Genomic DNA, 20,858 nt, shown 5'->3' on the forward strand with positions numbered 1-20,858 from the left:
CTAATACCTTATATTAAGGCGTCTCTACCGCTTTAACTATAATTATGCATAATTTGTCTTGATCAGTTTTCATTTCATGAATAATCACAATGTATACGATTAAACCATCTTTAAAGGAAAGATGGCCTGCCTATATAAGGATAGTTATTTTCTATCCGGCCTAGTAAACGCCGTACGACGTCGGTGTTTTCGGCGTTATTTCCAGTGAGAACAAAATTGTAAGGAGTACCGCTGTCTTTCGACATGGCCTTTCAAACGCATTGTAGTGTATTGTTATTGGTCTTTATGGCAATTACAGGTAAGTTTCTTTATAAAAAGATGCTACCTACATTTGAAAGAAAGAAAATGGAAATAGGACAGTTCAAGGAGATTTACAACGCTTCAATTAATATAAAAGTTTGAATGTTTTTAATATACTTTCTTAAATGTCATTGTCATGGGTGGAATGAGTGAATGGGAAACTGTTAATATTTAAAAGAACTTTTGCTTATAAAAATGTCCGTTAAATGCATGGAATGCATAACTATTGTGTTGTTCAATTTAGGAAACAGGAACTCTTTCTCACGTTACATTTGAGAGATGTGAAGAACATTAATTCATAGTTTATATAATAAAACACCAGGGTCTCTGACTTTTGAAATTATATGTGTAAAGGGATACAATTTATTCTGTTCAATGAAGTTTATTTTTTTACCAAAATCAAAACCTTTTGAACAACATTTTATGTTCGGTAACACATTTTAATTTTTCTTATAAAACTAACCCGGTTTTGAAAATCGGCCTCACTGATAGCTAGTAATTGCTATTTTCTTGTTAATTTAACAAATTACATCATTTTTAGTTGCTTTTCATCTGTTGTTACATTAGCAATAAACACACATTAAAATTGACATGGTTCTTGATGTAGAATGAAGTAGTGTAACCTGTATGGCGTGTCGGAACAGATACCAGCAAACCGGTTTGTTAAAAATACCCGTCGTTAAATACTGAAAAGTTCATGATATCGTATACAGGTCCTACAGGTACTCTTACTTACTGTGATGTCGTCTTTTTTGTTTAAATATATTTATAATACATAAATTAGATCGAACATTGTTCTTGTGATATTTTGAAAAATATTTGATGTTGTGTGAAATATCGTTTAATATAGTCAACTTACAATAGATCTTATGATTATCTTGATTTTTAATCTTTTTATTATCATTTTTAATGTTTGTGTATTAAATAACGTGGCACATTTGAACAGCTGGCATCCATATCAAACATTGAAATTTACCTTTTCTATCACACACAACACAAGTATTATTTATGTGAGGAAAATGAACTCTTTTTTCATCAACTCGAACCATTCTTTTCAGGTAATAAGTGTGTGGTTGACGTTTAAAACTCTTTTTTCGTGGAGATTTTTATTCCTTTATATTTACTTTGTTCATTGCTCCAGGATGCCGCTTATTAGCACAGATCATGTTATTTATTGATCTGTAACATATGTGGGTTTTATTATGCGACTCTTCAAAATTTAATACCATCATTAGGTAATATAATTATAATAAAGCTCATTGATTGTTCGCCATGGCTTGCAGGCTTAAGATGAAATGTTATAGACAATCGATATGAGACGCGTTTATAAAGTATATCCGTTGTTCCTCTTTCCACTACGACTGAGACTGAGTATTCAGTTTAACAGAATACATCCCAAACAACTTCATATTTGTAAAAATGCCAGTCATTTTGAAGTCCAATATTTTTTACTCGTTATTAATGGAATGATAGTTTAATAGAATATACTAATTGTACAAGTACTTCATTCTGATATACTGCAAACTATTTTTCTTTCGTCACTTTGAATAATCTGCTCCCTGCATCCATCACGGTTTTATTAATGAACAAACAGGCGCAAGGTTCTGTAAAAAGAGTATGTGGTTCTATTGCTTTAAATAAAAGAAAGAAAAATGTTGCTATATTTAGATATTGTTATCAGACATCGCGGGTTATCCATCATTCAGTCAAACAATTTCTGTTCTCTTTAAAAAAAATTCGCGAAATCATAAAAAAAAGTAAAAGTAAATCTCTTCTATTAAGATGGCATCGTGGAAGATCTTAATTCCTGGTCGGAAACATATTTATTGAAGTCAGTATCTAGACGTCCCATCAAATTGTAGCCATATCAATGTGTAGACCCTGTGTCTTTTTACAGATGATATATTTCTTGTTTTCAATGAGAACGTCAACAGTTTGTTGACATGTAACACAATTCAGTTGCATTTGATACACTTGATTGGAACTGACGGTCTACGTTTGACCAGACTTTTAACCAATCCGTGAAAGATGAACCCAGACAGCCCGTGAACAAACCAATATTATTTAGTGCATGATCAAATGTTGTTATTTACAGTCAAACCATTTTCCTGAAATGAGTAGTTAAGTTTCATGGCTAGTATGTAGTACATGTTGTACATGTTTCCTTCAAAATAGAAAAATATTTATCATTTATCACTAAAAATACTGACCTATTTAATGGTAATATTCTGTCATGTCATCAAAATACTGTTATCAAAATTGCAATTCAATGTTAAAACCATTCTTAACAGAGTAACCATAGGAACAAAGATTGATTTTCATGACTACCTCTGAAAATTTAATAATACAAAGTGCAAAACAAAGGAAGAAGTTTCTGTATGATCATCATCCGAATATATTTATTTACAATGATGTGACATTCTCCAAGTTAGAATATTATAAATTAGAGTGCAAATAAATACCTTTAAGAGTATCGGATTTCAGAAAATATGATTAAGTATTGGTAAATATGTGAGCAGATGAGTCTAATCGTATGTCAGTTCATCATTTTATGGGAAAAACACTTTACATGATAGTAGGTATGTGTAGTATCACGGTGTATATGAGAGGTATAATAGCAAACATAGATGACAGTACATGTAAATGGTATACAAAAAGGACGCCTGACATATTCACTAGACAAGAGGTGACGTTAATCCTGTATAAGTGGTAAGATATGTCACTCTGAGGCGTCCTTCTTCTGATGTAAATGATGGATGCACTACTCAACGGCCTTGTTAGTAACACCGATAGTGGTGTAACGTTTTGGTTGTGTATATAATGAACGCCCAACTTCTGATAATAAAAGAGAACAGATGATATCTAAATTACAGGTTTGTAACCTTTAGAAGGAAACTACTAACATGTTCAGGACTTCCATACGTTTTTGCTTCGTTTTATCTCCTTAAACGCTTGAAAGTTCAAGAAAAGAATATGAAAAGGTCTCCTTGGTGTCATCGTGGCTGACATAGATACTGACCGGGCTATAATTTTTTAACATTAAACCTATCAATCTGTTACGTGTTTGCAAACAAGGCAGACATGTTCATTTCGTATTTATGCTTAGAGAAAATGACTCTGAAAAATAAATTTATTGAGATTTTATTACAGACGAAAAAAATCAATCGTAAGTAGAAGTTATTAAAATGTACATAATTTATGTATTAAATTTTCTAATGGAAAAGAATAGCAACAGGTTTCTTATTGAAGTTGTCATGAAACACTACTTTGCAGCATTCAGTTTCGTGGGATGTGAAATTGATTAGTAAGTTTGACTAGTTTTTAACCTCGCTGTGAGAAAGGATTCCATACAGCTAACGCACCAAGCCATTATTTATCACATAATTAAACATTTTAATTTCACAGTTTAAAAGCAAATCTCTTCCTTGAAGTGAATGGTAAAGTTTCAGGAGGACAAAGATTCACCGAGTCGTGAAAGTGCGTTTCGCGTAACAGGGGACATTTATCATCTGTTAGAGCAGTATTTAGAAAATTGCTTGTAAATCCGCACAAAAGGTACATTGACAACAAGAAAAAGGGGGAGGGGGAGGGGGTGTCTCATGAAGCTTGGTGTGTCAGTAGTCGACGTTAAACTATCACACCTGACAACATTAGACATGATAGTGATTAGAACATAACTTGGATGTAATGGAGTAAAGAGAGGTGTTCAGGTAGTACTTTTCTTCACTGGTAGTATTCTATAAATAATTAATTACAAATCACTGACTATCCGTACGTAATGTAAATACGACACAGCCGTAATGGTATCGACTGTCCAGTTCGTACCCGCCTTGTTTCTATTGGATCATAGTTCTGTCATCTCGTGTAAAAGGTTACTGTTAAGTTGCTATGTTCCCGTTTCGGCAGTTGAATGGACGTAACGCCCCTTAAATAGATAAATAAATGCTTCCGTGTAACTTCTATTATAATACGTTTCCTTGTCAAGGAATAGGCCGATGTCTTACAATAATATACCTGTGCTGAGTCATACGTTTTGCGAACTTTGTTATATTCCAAGTTAAGTGACTATTTAGATGTCTGTGATATACTGAAGTTAAACTCTGCCAGATGAATCTTACTTATGTTAGAAAATTTGTTACGAAGCAATTCATCTATGGGAACGAAAAAAAACCGGCTGACTTGTTTAGATGAGATGTTTAGAATGATTGTAAATGTCCTTTTCCTTGTCTTAGGTAATTTCTTCTGATGTTTTACAATGGAATCTTAAAAAGTGTCATCAAATACTTTATCTGATGATGGTTTTTTAAACTACTCAAAACACTAAAATCTATGCAACAGGATTCTTATATGTAAAAAAGATCATTATGTTTTCAATGCCTACACTAGGACTCAAACTAGGGAATTTAGCTAAGTGGTCTGAGGTTCGACCCATCGAGATGAAGAGATGTTCTCCAAGCCGAGCGGTAAATTGAGGCTAGTATTTACCAGGTTACATACTCCCCGCCACAAGTTTACTCGTCCTCGAATTTCCAGATTCTTTCCCAAACCCTACATGTGCGTCAATGTAACAGGGGTCATTATCTAATTCAATACCTCCGGTAGGTCTCGAACCCGGGACCTCTGACGCTCAACCAACCTAACTCAAAGGAAGATCTCTCTAGCCGAGCGGTGTATGATTTGTAGTATTTATCAAAGTTACATATATACACACCATATAAACCAGTGATTATTTTGTTTGTGAGTAGATAAGTATTTCATCAATGTTATGTTCACTGTTTATTTATATTCATTTCAATTACGAAATAATAGAAATTTTAAATTGAAATAAATATAAATATGTTTAAGTTTAAATAAAGTCAATAAATGTATTAAGGAGTTAATGTATTAGAATGACAGCATTTTTTGAAAACTGTTAATTATTTACATTGTGATGACAAAACTGCCATGGAAGTACAGGAAAACATTCCAAAAATGAAGTACGCGGCTCTTATACAAATTCAAATTAATGTAATATCTTACCGAGCGGATTAAGCATTGCCAGCATCATGCTTTGTAGTGAATACTGATACAAATGACATCTGTCCATCATTGTTTAGCCAATAACCATTGTCATTCAATCATCAGCCGACTTTGATTTGACAGTTAATCGAGAGGGGATGTATGATTCTCAACAACTCACCACAGATTTCGTAATAAGAAAAAAAACATACGAACTAATTTAACAGCTGGTTCTGCTATCAATCAACTCGTCTATGCTTACCTTACAGGTATGACTTGCAGATGATGACTTATCAAGACTGTGTGCAAACAAGATGACAATGGTATAACAGAATGTGTGATAGCTATGAAGTCACAGATTGTCTGATAACAATGGTATCACAGATTGTCTGATAACAATGATATCACAGATTGTCTGATAACAATGGTATCACAGATTGTCTGATAACAATGGTATCACAGACTGATAACAATGGTATCACAGATTGTCTGATAACAATGGTATCACAGATTGTCTGATAACAATGATATCACAGATTGTCTGATAACAATGGTATCACAGATTGTCTGATAACAATGCTATCACAGACTGATAAAAATGGTATCACAGACAGATAACAATGGTATCACAGATTGTCAGATAACAATGGTATCACAGACAGATAACAATGGTATCACAGACAGATAACAATGGTTTCACAGATTGTCAGATAACAATGGTATCACAGACAGATAACAATGGTATCACAGACAGATAACAATGGTATCACAGACAGATAACAATGATATCACAGATTGTCTGATAACAATGGTATCACAGACTGATAACAATGGTTTCACAGATTGTCAGATAACAATGATATCACAGATTGTCTGATAACAATGGTATCACAGACTGATAACAATGGTATCACAGATTGTCTGATAACAATGGTATCACAGATTGTCTGATAACAATGGTATCACAGATTGTCTGATAACAATGGTATCACAGACTGATAACAATGGTATCACAGATTGTCTGATAGCAATGGTATCACAGATTGTCTGATAACAATAGTATCACAGATTGTCTGATAACAATGGTATCACAGACTGATAACAATTCTATCACAGACAGATAACAATGGTATCACAGATTGTCTGATAACAATGGTATCACAGATTGTCTGATAACAATAGTATCACAGATTGTCTGATAACAATGGTATCACAGATTGTCTGATAACAATGGTATCACAGATTGTCTGATAACAATGGTATCACAGATTGTCTGATAACAATGGTATCACAGATTGTCTGATAACAATGGTATCACAGACTGATAACAATGGTATCACAGATTGTCTGATAACAATGGTATCACAGATTGTCTGATAACAATAGTATCACAGATTGTCTGATAACAATGGTATCACAGACTGATAACAATGGTATCACAGACTGATAACAATGGTATCACAGATTGTCTGATAACAATAGTATCACAGATTGTCTGATAACAATGGTATCACAGATTGTCTGATAACAATGGTATCACAGATTGTCTGATAACAATGGTATCACAGATTGTCTGATAACAATGGTATCACAGATTGTCTGATAACAATGGTATCACAGATTGTCTGATAACAATGGTATCACAGATTGTCTGATAACAATGGTATCACAGATTGTCTGATAACAATGGTATCACAGACTGATAACAATGGTATCACAGATTGTCAGATAACAATGGTATCACAGACTGATAACAATGCTATCACAGATTGTCTGATAACAATGGTATCACAGATTGTCTGATAACAATGGTATCACAGACTGATAACAATGGTATCACAGATTGTCAGATAACAATGGTATCACAGACTGATAACAATGCTATCACAGATTGTCTGATAACAATGCTATCACAGACTGATAACAATGGTATCACAGACTGTCAGATGACAATGGTATCACAGACTGATAACAATTATATCACAGACTGATGACAATGGTATCACAGATTGTCAGATAACAATGGTATCACAGATTGTCTGATAACAATGGTATCACAGATTGTCTGATAACAATGGTATCACAGATTGTCTGATAACAATGGTATCACAGATTGTCTGATAACAATGGTATCACAGATTGTCTGATAACAATGGTATCACAGATTGTCTGATAACAATGGTATCACAGACTGATAACAATGGTATCACAGATTGTCAGATAACAATGGTATCACAGACTGATAACAATGCTATCACAGATTGTCTGATAACAATGGTATCACAGACAGATAACAATGGTATCAAAGACTGATAACAATTCTATCACAGACAGATAACAATGGTATCACAGATTGTTTGATAACAATGGTATCATAATTACTCTAATTAGTACATTGTAAAGTTATTGCGAGCTGAGCTAACTTCACTAAGGTGCCAACTTTTCTCTTATAATGTTTGTTGATTTAAATATTGTGAATATATTTCAAGTATCTTTTTCCATCGGAAATCCTTTAATGATTTCATTTTAAATAATTTTTATCTACTTATCCTAATTCTCAAAAGTGATCGAAATTTGAGAGCCTCCTAAAAGTCTTAGTATATCTTTAGCTCGGCCTGACACGGATTGAAAAAAGTAAAATCCGATTTTCTTGGGTATTTATTTTCATTGCGTTGTTTTGTGGGTACTTTCAAATCACAAAGTATGTCCACGCACTGTTAAATAGGTAGATTTATAGAATTGTATTTATTTAAGACACCAAGTCTCATTGAAAAAGTATTTTTATAAACCACAAAAATTAAGTCCCACGAATAAATATGATTTTTACGATAAGTTCGTTATGTGTAGAATTCATGTTCATTACATTTTTATCTACAGCAGGCGTTCCCGTCTCGAGTCGGGATCATGGCGCTGCAGCGGTCTCCTCCAGCTGTCCTCCTTGTAACTATCCAGAGGACGTACATGCAGATTGTATCTACAAGGTCATGGCTCCTAACCCCAGGACAGGAGAAATGTGTCCGTACTGTATCAATCTGTGTCCACCAACAGTTCCAAGGAAGGTCCGCAAGATAATCCCTAAATCTAAACCGAAATCGGAAAAGGCAGGAACGCGATCATCTAAAACGAGTACAAAAATTGTCAAAAAGGCAAAAACCAAATCTAAAAAGAAATCTTCAGGGACGAAATCAAATACTGCCAAAAAGACGGGGACTAAAACTAAATCCAGACGTAGATCTACGAGGAGAACTAAGAGCAAGAAAGCTTCGCGAAGGTCGAAACCAAAAAAAGACAAGACTAAAAACCATGCAGCTGTGGTTGAAAAACAATCGCGTCATACACAGCCAATCGTGATGCAGGACCCACAAGTACAAATGATGTACGGTCAGTCTCCGCATGATGAAGTGTCCCCGATTGTGCCTTCTTCGAATACTGGACAATTAAGTGGCAGGATGTCAGATTACAAGGATTCGCGAGCTCGTTCCCGGATGCTGCCACCGGAAATACAACCAAGTGATCCGTACCCAAATGACCCATTGATTTGGTCCGATACGATGATCAGGTCCCATTCGTCAGATTCACGATTTAGGTCAAAAACAAGATACGGTGGTCAAAATTCTCGGACCTCGTATGGTGGAACACGCATGCCTGAACAAGATCATTACTTTGTCGACCGAAGTCTTGGATACCCCAAGTTTCAGGAGAGACAGCACAGTTCATACCTCAACAGATACTATTCTAAGTCGGATGACAGGAGCGACGACAGAAGTGATGATCGAAGTGATGACTGGAATGATGACAGAAGCGATGATCGAAGTGACGACAGAAGCGATGATCGAAGCGATGACAGAAGCGATAATCGAAGCGATGACAGGAGTGATGACAGGAGCAATGAAAGAAACCATGGCCGGAGGCCCTCGCATAGACGTCGGGGCAGGTTTGATGACAATTCCAGCAATGAAAGTGGGGAATACCGTCGAGGACGATCTCAAGACAGTAGCGATGAGTATGACTGACGATAAATGATAATAGGGAAATTAAAAGGTTTCACCTACTTGTTATCTGTGCCTATATTTGCTCGGTGTATGAGCGAAATTAGTTGAGTAAAGGTTACGTTTGTTTATAGTGATGTTATCTCGTTTCTAAAATTATGATAGTGGCTGTATAATGCTTATTAGAGAATAAGATCCGGAAGATAGAAATAACCATATAGTTCATTTTAATGACAAGAATATCCAATGTGATGAATTCACTTGTTCATATGACTTACCGTAAAACCTGGATATGACTGTTTTATCATGTTGAAATATCAGCATCTTTAAAAATAGATTGTAAATCAAACAAAGTGGTTTGTCTTGCTTGAAATTTAACTTCTATACAACAGTCATATATTCACATTCTGTGTTGTATTGGCCATTAGTATACCAAATTGTTGCTTATGAGATTATATACTACAATTTACAGTTATTCAGTCTCTGTAGGAATACAGCTAGATGTATTCCAGGCAAACAAATATGGCCGCCGGTCACTTCCGGTATCACTATATAATAACATATCCAAAGTTAACTTGAACTAGAAGTATTCATGAAGATATTAAGTCACATCAGGAAGAACTAGACTTATGACATACCTTATTTCTTTACAAAGATGTTATTTACCGTAGTTTACCGTCTGCCACGCTAATACACCGATCTAATACTACATGGAATCCGTTGTAAATATTATGTCTGTCTTGACAAACTTTTCTCTTCCCCTGAGGGTGAACGATTCTATTAATCTATATAAAACTAACATCTCCAAAAAACCGGTACCTGAGGTATTCGCCAATATCTTCTGGCATTTAAGGCAGTTTCGACAAAAAAAAATGTTTCTGGAATACTGCCTTACGGGGTTATTTCGACCTAAAAAAAAACTGCCGCACGCTCAGGTAAGTAAGGAGACCCCATCCTGTTAAATTTCAGTAAGGCATTGGACAAGGTTTGTAACGAAAACGTGATCCACAAACGCCATCTGTATGACGTCAGAGGTCACACACTGTAGTGAAAGTTTCCTTAAAGGACCAACACAACGGGACCAAAAGTGTTACGTGTAAAGCTGTAGATAGGCCTAAATTAGACTACACAGCTTCCGTCTGGGGCCCATATACCCAGCATCACTCTAACCAGGTCGAGGAAGTTCAGCGCAGAGCTCCGAGATGGAGCTTGTGTGGATAGGCTGACTTTGATTACACTGGAATACAGATGCTCAGTAACCCGTCTATGTCTGTTTTATAATATCGTTAATGGACAGATGACAACGAGTATCTATACTTTTCTCTGCCTGTCGTTCAGTTGGAACTCTCTTCCAGCTGCAACATTGACAAGTCTTACGCCAACAGCCATCACTGCTCTCCATCTCCCGAAACCATTTGTAACCTTCTATATGTAACTCTGGTAAATTCCAGTCGCAATATACCACTCGGCTAGAGAGATCTTCTCTTAAGCTCGATTGGTTGAGCGTCAGATTAGTAAGCCAGATTCCTTGATCTGAATCTTAATGGATGCCTTGGAATGATTAGTGACCTTTGTTACATACATGCGTATTTACTTATTTTTTCTACTTATTTAACCCAATTTTCAATCGTGTCTCTATCCACTGGACTCAGCTTTTCTCTTCTTTACTGTTAAAAGCCTGATCTTGAATTTACATACTTTAACCATTTTACTTGCACAAGCACGCGCATTGCATATAATACTCGCAAGGGTATGATGCAGTTTAACAAGAGAGAGAGAGAGAGAGAGAGAGAGAGAGAGAGAGAGAGAGAGAGAGAGAGAGAGAGAGAGAGAGAGAGAGAGAGAGAGATCGTCCGTGTCTTATTTTCACTATTTGAAGATCAGGAACTCAGACTAAAGGATGTACTTTCTTGGTGGAATTAAAGCAGTTCAATATTTGCCACGGAATCTAATGGAGTAAAAATCTAGCACTACATAGATGTGGTATTGTCAGAAACATGTTCGGAGTATTATCTTTATTATCAATATCTCCCCCGCGTGAAAAATTTGTAATCGTTTTAATTTACGAACTTGATAATTATTTCCATGCATTCCTTCCATAGAAATAACCTAATATCAAATATGGGTATGATTGGTCGAGAAGAACAGAGATGACATATCACACTGAAAACAAAGCTGACAAATGAACACCAAAAACAATGTCTCCCCTAAACGAATGCATATTCACCATTTTTATCAATATCAGACCATATCTAAATTTGGCATTGCGTCCATTCGCAATGTTGGAGAGGTTAAGTCCATTTACACGTTCTTCCATACAATCATGCTGCATTTTATTGGTTCTTTATCCCAGAAGATATGTTATAACAACTTTGTCATGAAGTTCTCTTGTTGGTGGCGATGTGCTTCATAAAAAATAACTTTTTAAATTGATTTATCTGTACATAGATACTTAAACCGTCATTGTTATATACAATGACATGCTGGGCGTAAGTTACTTTACCACGAGGACACATGGTACAATATAGGGCTACAGTTATATGTTTCCATGATTTTTTTTAAAATCCCCTTCAAAGAAAACCGAACAATCATGAATATTCTTTAAGTCGGTGCAACAAAATAAAAAAAAAGATCTATGACTACATTCTGTGTCATGTTTGAATAGCATCTAACTCTGACCATCAAAGCTAGAATCTAGAGGTGGGATACTTGGCTTGGTTGGCGCGGTGTTAACGCACTCGCCTTTCACCTTAGCGTCCTGTGTTCGATTTCCCGATCGGACATCAGTAGATGTAATAATTTTAGAAAGCGCAGAACAGCGCATATTTTCTGATCATCTTATTTCCAGTTTATGATTCTGAAACCTTTGCCACTTTCCGTCAATGAGAAAAGGTAGCGTCACTTATACGGAAGATGCCGAACGGTCCCGAACAGGCAAAAACATTCACATAAAGAAATCCATGTGTTGATATGCAGGTAATTAAACGTAATTATTTGATTTAATTATACCTGACTTATGAACATTTCTTTAAACTGTTTAATGAAGCCACGAAACAGGCAGGTAAATATGTGTGTATATATATAAGGTCACCTTATTTTCCCTCTGCTTTTGTGCTGTGCCAATTTCTTTTAAATAAGAATTATAAATATAATTATATAGCGCACTTACCTTCAACAAAATAAATCTAATGCCAAATACATTACGTGAATATACAGACACATACACATTTATTCAAATACAAATCAAGCAAATGATTGATCTTGACGAATATACAGACGACATAACATGTACATGATGTTTACAGAAGATTATTAATGCAAACGGAAACACGTGAATTTATACTCCTTTCTTAACTCTAGCGACGGTTTTCGATTTCCTGGTATCAGAAGTCATCTTCCTAACCACGTGGGTGTTTTGTTTACTCCGTATTTACAATACCATCCTTAGCGTGCTCTAATTTGAGCCACCTGGAATGCTTCATGTAAGTTGTTAAAACTTGTTGTGTAATTGCTGTGAAATAAATAAAATTCATATATTTGTTTCATAAGATTTAGTAAATATTGCTCTAAATTTTCTGTCTGAATATGGTAGACTCTAGTTTTGTTTTATTGATTCTGTAATTATACGGTACCACGTACTACCGTCAAAAGAATATTTATGAGGAAAGTAATGCCATAAGGACTGCAAAAAAAATGTTTTGAACTTGTGATGGGAGATAACTCCAGCAAAATTTTTGGATTTTTTATTTTTATTATTATTTGGTTTCCTCAGTGGAGTCTAATTTTATGAATGTTTAATCAGATATTAATTTCGAGTTATTAATTTGTATCTGCGATAAAATTAATTTCTTCAAACATCAGAACTTTAAGTATTGACCCCCTTTCTCGTAATATTCTTGCAGTAAGGATATGATTTTCTTAGCGAATTTTTGTTCATTTTTATAATATTCTTATCATAACAGAGATCATAATATATTTATCGTGAATATGTTTTCGATGTTAGATGATTTTAAGGTACCCACCCCTCTTATATGGCAGCTTTATTTACATCAACTTATAAAAGTAAACCCGGCACACCTACGGTAGTCCTAGATCACCTGGTATGTAATATAATAGAGATTTTCATGATTACATCGATCGCTACGACACTAAAATTTTATGTTTTTAAAAGCAAGCTATAAACATGTCAATGACCTAGTGCACAGCTCGCACGGATCACTGAATCGGAAAACCTCTCGGTCTTTTCCGTCATTCACCGGAAAGGTGTTTTACCAAAAACTGACGGAAAGGCCCGAAAGGTTTTCCGATTCAGGGATCTGGTTTAGTATTCTATAGAGATTATCATTTCTTACGTCATACATGTTATAATGCCGTACTTAGTTACGTAGATGGAGAACGACTCGTATTTATAATACCTGGTAACAATAGGGATTTAGGCTTCGTTGATTTCTTTTAACAATGTAATGTAGATGGAATGTGCTCCATTGTCTACCAATAGGGTAAACATTACAATAGCCTCGTCTACTTTCCTTTGTACAATTGTCCTTGTACTTTCATCCAATTCTTTCTTCGTTGTACACGTACAAGAGTACAAATATGTCGCCTTGGAATTTGTACTCATTCTGTTCAAAAGAAAAGCTTGGCCTCAGTCAAACATGTTAGTCAGTATACCGGTGTTCTTGTTGTCATAGGCACTGAATCGCGTTAAAGATACCGATAAACTATAAAAAGATATTACTATTCTTAAAAAAGGCGACCTATTAACGAAATAATAATTTTACACAGCCTATTAAACTGAAAAAAAATAAACATATTCACCCTTCTGAAGAAAAAGACCGAAGTACTAAGGCTAGATGTGGTATATACTAATAAAACAGCCGAACAATTGTGGCCAGATGTGGTATATACTAATAAAACAGCCGAAAAACTGTGGCCAGATGTGGTATATACTAATAAAACAGCCGAAAAACTGTGGTCAGATGTGGTATATACTAATAAAAAGGGTCGAAAAACTGTGGCCAGATGTGGTATATACTAATAAAACAGCCGAAAAACTGTGGCCAGATGTGGTATATACTAATAAAACAGCCGAAAAACTGTGGCCAGATGTGGTATATACTAATAAAAAAGGGTAGAAAAACTGTGGCCAGATGTGGTATCTTCTAATACAAAAGGTCGAAAAACTGTGGCCAGATGTGGTATATTCTAATAAAAGGGGTAGAAAAACTGTTACCAGGTGTGGTATATTCTAATAAAACAGCCGAAAAACTGTGGCCAGATGTGGTATATACTAATAAAAAAGGGTAGAAAAACTGTGGCCAGATGTGGTATATACTAATAAAAAAGGGTAGAAAAACTGTGGCCAGATGTGGTATCTTCTAATACAAAAGGTCGAAAAACTGTGGCCAGATGTGGTATATTCTAATAAAAGGGGTAGAAAAACTGTTACCAGGTGTGGTATATTCTAATAAAACAGCCGAAAAACTGTGGCCAGATGTGGTATATTCTAATAAAAAGGGTAGAAAAACTGTGGCCATTTGTGGTATCTTCTAATACAAAAGGTCGAAAAACTGTGGCCAGATGTGGTATATTCTAATAAAACAGCCGAAAAACTGTGGCCAGATGTGGTATATACTAATAAAAAGGGTCGAAAAACTGTGGCCAGATGTGGTATATAATAATAAAAAAGGGTAGAAAAACTGTGGCCAGATGTGGTATATACTAATAAAAAAGGGTAGAAAAACTGTGGCCAGATGTGGTATATTCTAATACAAAAGGTCGAAAAACTGTGGCCAGATGTGGTATATTCTAATAAAAGGGGTAGAAAAACTGTTACTAGGTGTGGTATATTCTAATAAAACAGCCGAAAAACTGTGGCCAGATGTGGTATATTCTAATAAAAAGGGTAGAAAAACTGTGGCCATTTGTGGTATCTTCTAATACAAAAGGTCGAAAAACTGTGGCCAGATGTGGTATATTCTAATACAAAAGGTCGAAAAACTGTGGCCAGATGTGGTATATTCTAATAAAACAGCCGAGAAACTGTGGCCAGATGTGGTATATTCTAATAAAAAAGGTCGAAAAACTGTGGCCAGATGTGGTATATTCTAATACAAAAGGTCGAAAAACTGTGGCCAGATGTGGTATATTCTAATACAAAAGGTCGAAAACCTGTGGCCAGATGTGGTATATTCTAATACAAAAGGTCGAAAAACTGTGGCCAGATGTGGTATATACTAATAAAAAGGGTCGAAAAACTGTGGCCAGATGTGGTATATTCTAATAAAACAGCCGAAAAACTGTGGCCAGATGTGGTATATTCTAATACAAAAGGTCGAAAAACTGTGGCCAGATGTGGTATATTCTAATACAAAAGGTCGAAAAACTGTGGCCAGATGTGGTATATTCTAATACAAAAGGTCGAAAAACTGTGGCCAGATGTGGTATATTCTAATACAAAAGGTCGAAAAACTGTGGCCAGATGTGGTATATTCTAATAAAACAGCCGAAAAACTGTGGCCAGATGTGGTATATTCTAATACAAAAGGCCGAAAAACTGTGGTCAGATGTGGTATATTTTAATACAAAAGTTCCAAAAACTGTAGCCAGATGTGGTATATTCTAATACAAAAGGTAGAAAAACTGTGGCCAGATGTGGTATATTCTAATAAAAGGGGTAGAAAAACTGTTACCAGGTGTGGTATATTCTAATAAAACAGCCGAAAAACTGTGGCCAGATGTGGTATATTCTAATAAAAGGGGTAGAAAAACTGTTACCAGGTGTGGTATATTCTAATAAAACAGCCGAAAAACTGTGGCCAGATGTGGTATATTCTAATAAAACAGCCGAAAAACTGTGGCCAGATGTGGTATATTCTAATAAAACAGCCGAAAAACTGTGGTCAGATGTGGTATATTCTTATACAAAAGGTCGAAAAACTGTGGCCAGATGTGGTATATTCTAATACAAAAGGTCGAAAAACTGTGGCCAGATGTGGTATATTCTAATAAAACAGCCGAAAAACTGTGGCCAGATGTGGTATATTCTAATACAAAAGGTCGAAAAACTGTCCAGACGTGGTATATTTTAATACAAAAGGTCGAAAAACTGTGGCCAGATGTGGTATATTCTAATACAAAAGGTCGAAAAACTGTGGCCAGATGTGGTATATTCTAATACAAAAGGTCGAAAAACTGTGGCCAGATGTGGTATATTCTAATAAAACAGCCGAGAAACTGTGGCCAGATGTGGTATATTCTAATAAAAAAGGTCGAAAAACTGTGGCCAGATGTGGTATATTCTAATACAAAAGGTCGAAAAACTGTGGCCAGATGTGGTATATTCTAATACAAAAGGTCGAAAAACTGTGGCCAGATGTGGTATATTCTAATACAAAAGGTCGAAAAACTGTGGCCAGATGTGGTATATTCTAATACAAAAGGTCGAAAAACTGTGGCCAGATGTGGTATATTCTAATACAAAAGGTCGAAAAACTGTGTCCAGATGTGGTATATTCTAATACAAAAGGTCGAAAAACTGTGGCCAGATGTGGTATATTCTAATACAAAAGGTCGAAAAACTGTGGCCAGATGTGGTATATTCTAATACAAAAGGTCGAAAAACTGTGGCCAGATGTGGTATATTCTAATACAAAAGGTCGAAAAACTGTGTCCAGATGTGGTATATTCTTATACGAAAGGTCGAAAAACTGTGGCCAGATGTGGTATATTCTAATACAAAAGGTCGAAAAACTGTGGCCAGATGTGGTATATTCTAATACAAAAGGTCGAAAAACTGTGGCCAGATGTGGTATATTCTAATAAAACAGCCGAAAAACTGTGGTCAGATGTGGTATATTCTCATACAAAAGGTCGAAAAACTGTGGCCAGATGTGGTATATTCTAATACAAAAGGTCGAAAAACTGTGGCCAGATGTGGTATATTCTAATACAAAAGGTCGAAAAACTGTGGCCAGATGTGGTCGAAAAACTGTGGCCAGATGTGGTATATTCTAATACAAAAGGTCGAAAAACTGTGGCCAGATGTGGTATATTCTAATACAAAAGGTCGAAAAACTGTGGCCAGATGTGGTATATTCTAATAAAACAGCCGAAAAAGTGTGGTCAGATGTGATATATTCTATTATAAAGATCGGAAGGCTAAAACGATCTGTCCATTATTCTATAAAACTATGAATTTATTTATGAATAACTATTGTATAACATCTATTATGTATTTTTTTTATTCTATAGAGTGTGATCAACTGTGATGAATACTTGACAAAAGAAAGAATATCATATCATAGATGTTATCAAAGGATGTCAATTCTTTTATAAGGATGATTAACTATGAAGGAATATTCTGCCATAAGTATTCCATACAGATGCATTAATACATTACATTTGTTGTTACTGTTACAAATTCTTCAGAGCCTTGAAAATTAAGGTTAACAAAACTTATCATCAAAACATGTTTAAGAAAACATAGAATTAAATATCACACAGGAGAACATTCTATATGTTCCTATACATAGTACAAATATCGACGGATCATTTCTAACATAAAATCATATAGATACAGTTGTTTTTAAAAAAACAACATTGGTCCTTCTAAACTGCTTCGGTGAAAACCTGTTTAACAGATATATAAGATTTTACGATGTTACACGGATATGACATGTTTTCAGTGCATCTATTTGAAGTTTTTAATGAAAAACTGTGTTTACAAATGCATTTGGTATTTTGAATTAAATAGCCCTAGCTGGTATTCACGCTACGTTGACTACACAGAGCGACACACCCACTAGTGTATAATAGCAAATGTTCCAGTAAGTGTGTGTGCATACACGAGTGGCTACGTAGTTAAAACCCTACACCCCATTTACACCTGAAGTCACGGGACAGTTTTACCAGTAAACAGCGGTTTCTCATACCTCGCTAGTTCATTATGTATTTTACTGCCGGAAGGAGAAAGGATTACAAATGCTGGTGCGTTTTTTTAACATGAACTTACACGACAGAACGCTTTGTTTACATTTATTTTAGGTATAACTACCATTTTACTACCTACACAACACGTGGATTTCTAACGACACAAGTATAGAAGAAGGATTATAACTGTTGTGTACTTTGTGTTTACATCTCTTGGACGCTATTTTTCACACTATTTGGATGAGAGAGGAAGGACAGAACTAAGAATATGGCATATCAACCAGTGCCTTTAAAAGAGCCAGGGTATTCGCCTGATCAACCTCAGCGTATGTATACTAAAAAACCGCTTTTACCTCTGCCTCCATCTCATACTCGGAAAGAACAATTCCCACAACAAAATGTGATTCCAGTGTACACTCCCTTTGTGACTTATCCTCAAGAATACTACCATAAGGGAATCGCCCCTCCACCATTAGAACAGTACCTACCACTTCAGACCGATCAATTAGTTGGCATCAATGGCAACGATTATTCAAAACAACCTGTGGAATGTTATCCAGAATTGATAAGAGATGACTGTCCAGACAAACCGAACGTTGACAATTCCACACAAGGAAGTCAACAATTTCCAAAGGACTTTAATTCAGAATATGACAAAGGAGGTATCCACAAGACTAGAAAGAACGAGTACGAACCATACCCTAAAGCCAACAGACGGGGCAAACCGGAGTCAGGAAATCGCACCAGAGACAACCAAGCGAATCAAAGTGATGGAGGATGCTCCTCTGATTATCGCAGTGATGATGTCATAATATACCAGAGGAATGGGACTTCATCACATCGACAAGATCAATACAGCGATCATCGAAGCGATGACTCTTCAAAACATCGCAGGGATGGTGTTTCATCACATAAACAAGACAGTTACTGCAATCAGCGACGAGAAGATACATCCAGACATCGAAGGAATGACCACTTACCACCCAAGACCGATGATAAATCCAAACATCACAGGGATGATTATCCATCACGCCGACAGAACAGTTACTCTCACCATCAAAGCGACGATAAATATAGACACGCAAGGGACAGTAACTCACCACATCGAAAAAAGAAATATTCCGAGCATCGAATTGACGATAGTTTGAAGCATCAAAGGGACACATATTCTCCACTTCGAAAGAACAACAACGAAAATCATCGGGACGACGATAAATTCACTCCTCGAAGGAATGCAAACTCATCACGCCGTTCGGATACCTACAACGATCATCGCAACGACACCAAATCTAATCAGCAAAGGAGCGACCATTCATCTACTCGCGAAAATGGCTACTACGATTATCGAAACAATAATTGCTGCAAACATCAACGTAACGACTCATCATCACATCGACACAACGACCACTCCGATCATCGAAACAACGTTAGTTCCAAACATCAAAGGAGGGAACAATCATCACATCGACGCGACAATTCCTCTGATCGTCGAAGCAACGATAGTTCAAAACGTCGAAGTGACGTTTTCTCCGACCAATCTCGCGAAGATAGCTACAGCGATAATATTGGCGATTATCGCGATAACTACGATTTCTCGTCAGGAGATTACTATACATACTCAAACGACAAAGAGCTCGTATCAGAAGATGAACCAGTTTACATAACGACAGACAGGTTTGTTTTTGTTTATTATTTTGTATAATCAGCATTTACACGCATGCCATTGTTATAATTTACTACTAAAACCATTCGTTTAAAGTACCACAGAAAACGTTTATAAGAAGCGACAGTCCTTCCCCACAGGTAAGCACACACACTGATGTATGTAAATATTTAGTACACTATATGAACTGCAGGTGGCACCAGGCTTATTTCCAGGTTTACTTCAAGTTAACACAAGTCTACTCTGTGATAACACAAGAAAGTTATTGAATTCTATAATCCGGCAGTAAGGCCGTATAACCCCAGCTATTAACTGGAACTCATTGGTTTAACATGTACTGGTTGTAGACCGATATCGACAACACGTGGTACCCGTATATAAAACACCACTAAATATATACATTCTTGAACCACCCGGACCGCGCTATGTATCTGGTAAATTATTAACTTAATATCACTACCCCCACACCTTGCTTACATTGTTAATCTGATAGAGATGCTAGTATATCGAATGATTACCGACTTCATGTATAACTACTGAAAGGTTATATCACCTGGTACCAACTTTTATCATAAAATTAATTGTACATTATATGATAAATACACAAAATCATATTAACTTCGAGTAACAACACATGGCATGATATGTTTATCTGATATAACTACTGGTGTACCATATGATAAACACACAAATTGATGATTAACATCGAGTGACAAAACTTGGCCCTATCTGTTTATGTGATAAAGCTACTGGTATACTATAGGATCGATCAACAAATTGATAGTTATCTTCCAGTAATAATACCTGACGCTTTTTACCTGATAAAACTACTAATAAACCTATAAGATAATTTCAACAAATTGATAGTTATTTTCAATTTTAACGCCCATTGTGTTCTGTTTATCTGATAAAGCTATTAGAATTACCGTCAATTATGCTATCCGAACAGGTCAATAATTGTCCTCAAGTAATACTGA

The 20,858-nt window shown here is 35.7% G+C and overlaps 2 protein-coding genes across 2 annotated transcripts in view; both read left to right on the forward strand.

Moving 5' to 3' along the window:
• The first annotated feature begins 243 nt into the window (after positions 1–243).
• On the forward strand, positions 244–9,311 carry LOC132562705 (serine/threonine-protein kinase fray2-like). Its single transcript, XM_060227464.1, has 2 exons — positions 244–298; positions 8,176–9,311. The coding sequence occupies exons 1-2, from the start codon at positions 244–246 to the stop codon at positions 9,309–9,311; spliced, it is 1,191 nt and encodes a 396-aa protein (XP_060083447.1).
• Positions 9,312–18,486: 9,175 nt separating this feature from the next.
• LOC132562706 (GATA zinc finger domain-containing protein 14-like) overlaps positions 18,487–20,858 on the forward strand; it is a 37,049-nt gene continuing 34,677 nt past the window's right edge. The window contains exon 1 of the mRNA XM_060227465.1: positions 18,487–19,892. Coding sequence (XP_060083448.1) covers positions 18,487–19,892 — 1,406 coding nt within the window. The remainder of the gene's footprint in view (positions 19,893–20,858) is intronic.

This window comes from Ylistrum balloti, unplaced genomic scaffold (genome assembly GCF_031769215.1).
Source record: "Ylistrum balloti isolate Yb309-2 unplaced genomic scaffold, AGI_CSIRO_Ybal_v1 Utg371490, whole genome shotgun sequence".
NCBI classification, from domain to species: domain Eukaryota; kingdom Metazoa; phylum Mollusca; class Bivalvia; order Pectinida; family Pectinidae; genus Ylistrum; species Ylistrum balloti.

Coding starts and splice junctions, on each gene's coding strand:
- LOC132562705 (XM_060227464.1), top strand. CDS start 244: ATGGCCTTTCAAACGCATTGTAGTGTATTGTTATTGGTCTTTATGGCA. Junction 299..8,175: donor GGTCTTTATGGCAATTACAG/GTAAGTTTCTTT, acceptor TTTTATCTACAG/CAGGCGTTCCCGTCTCGAGT.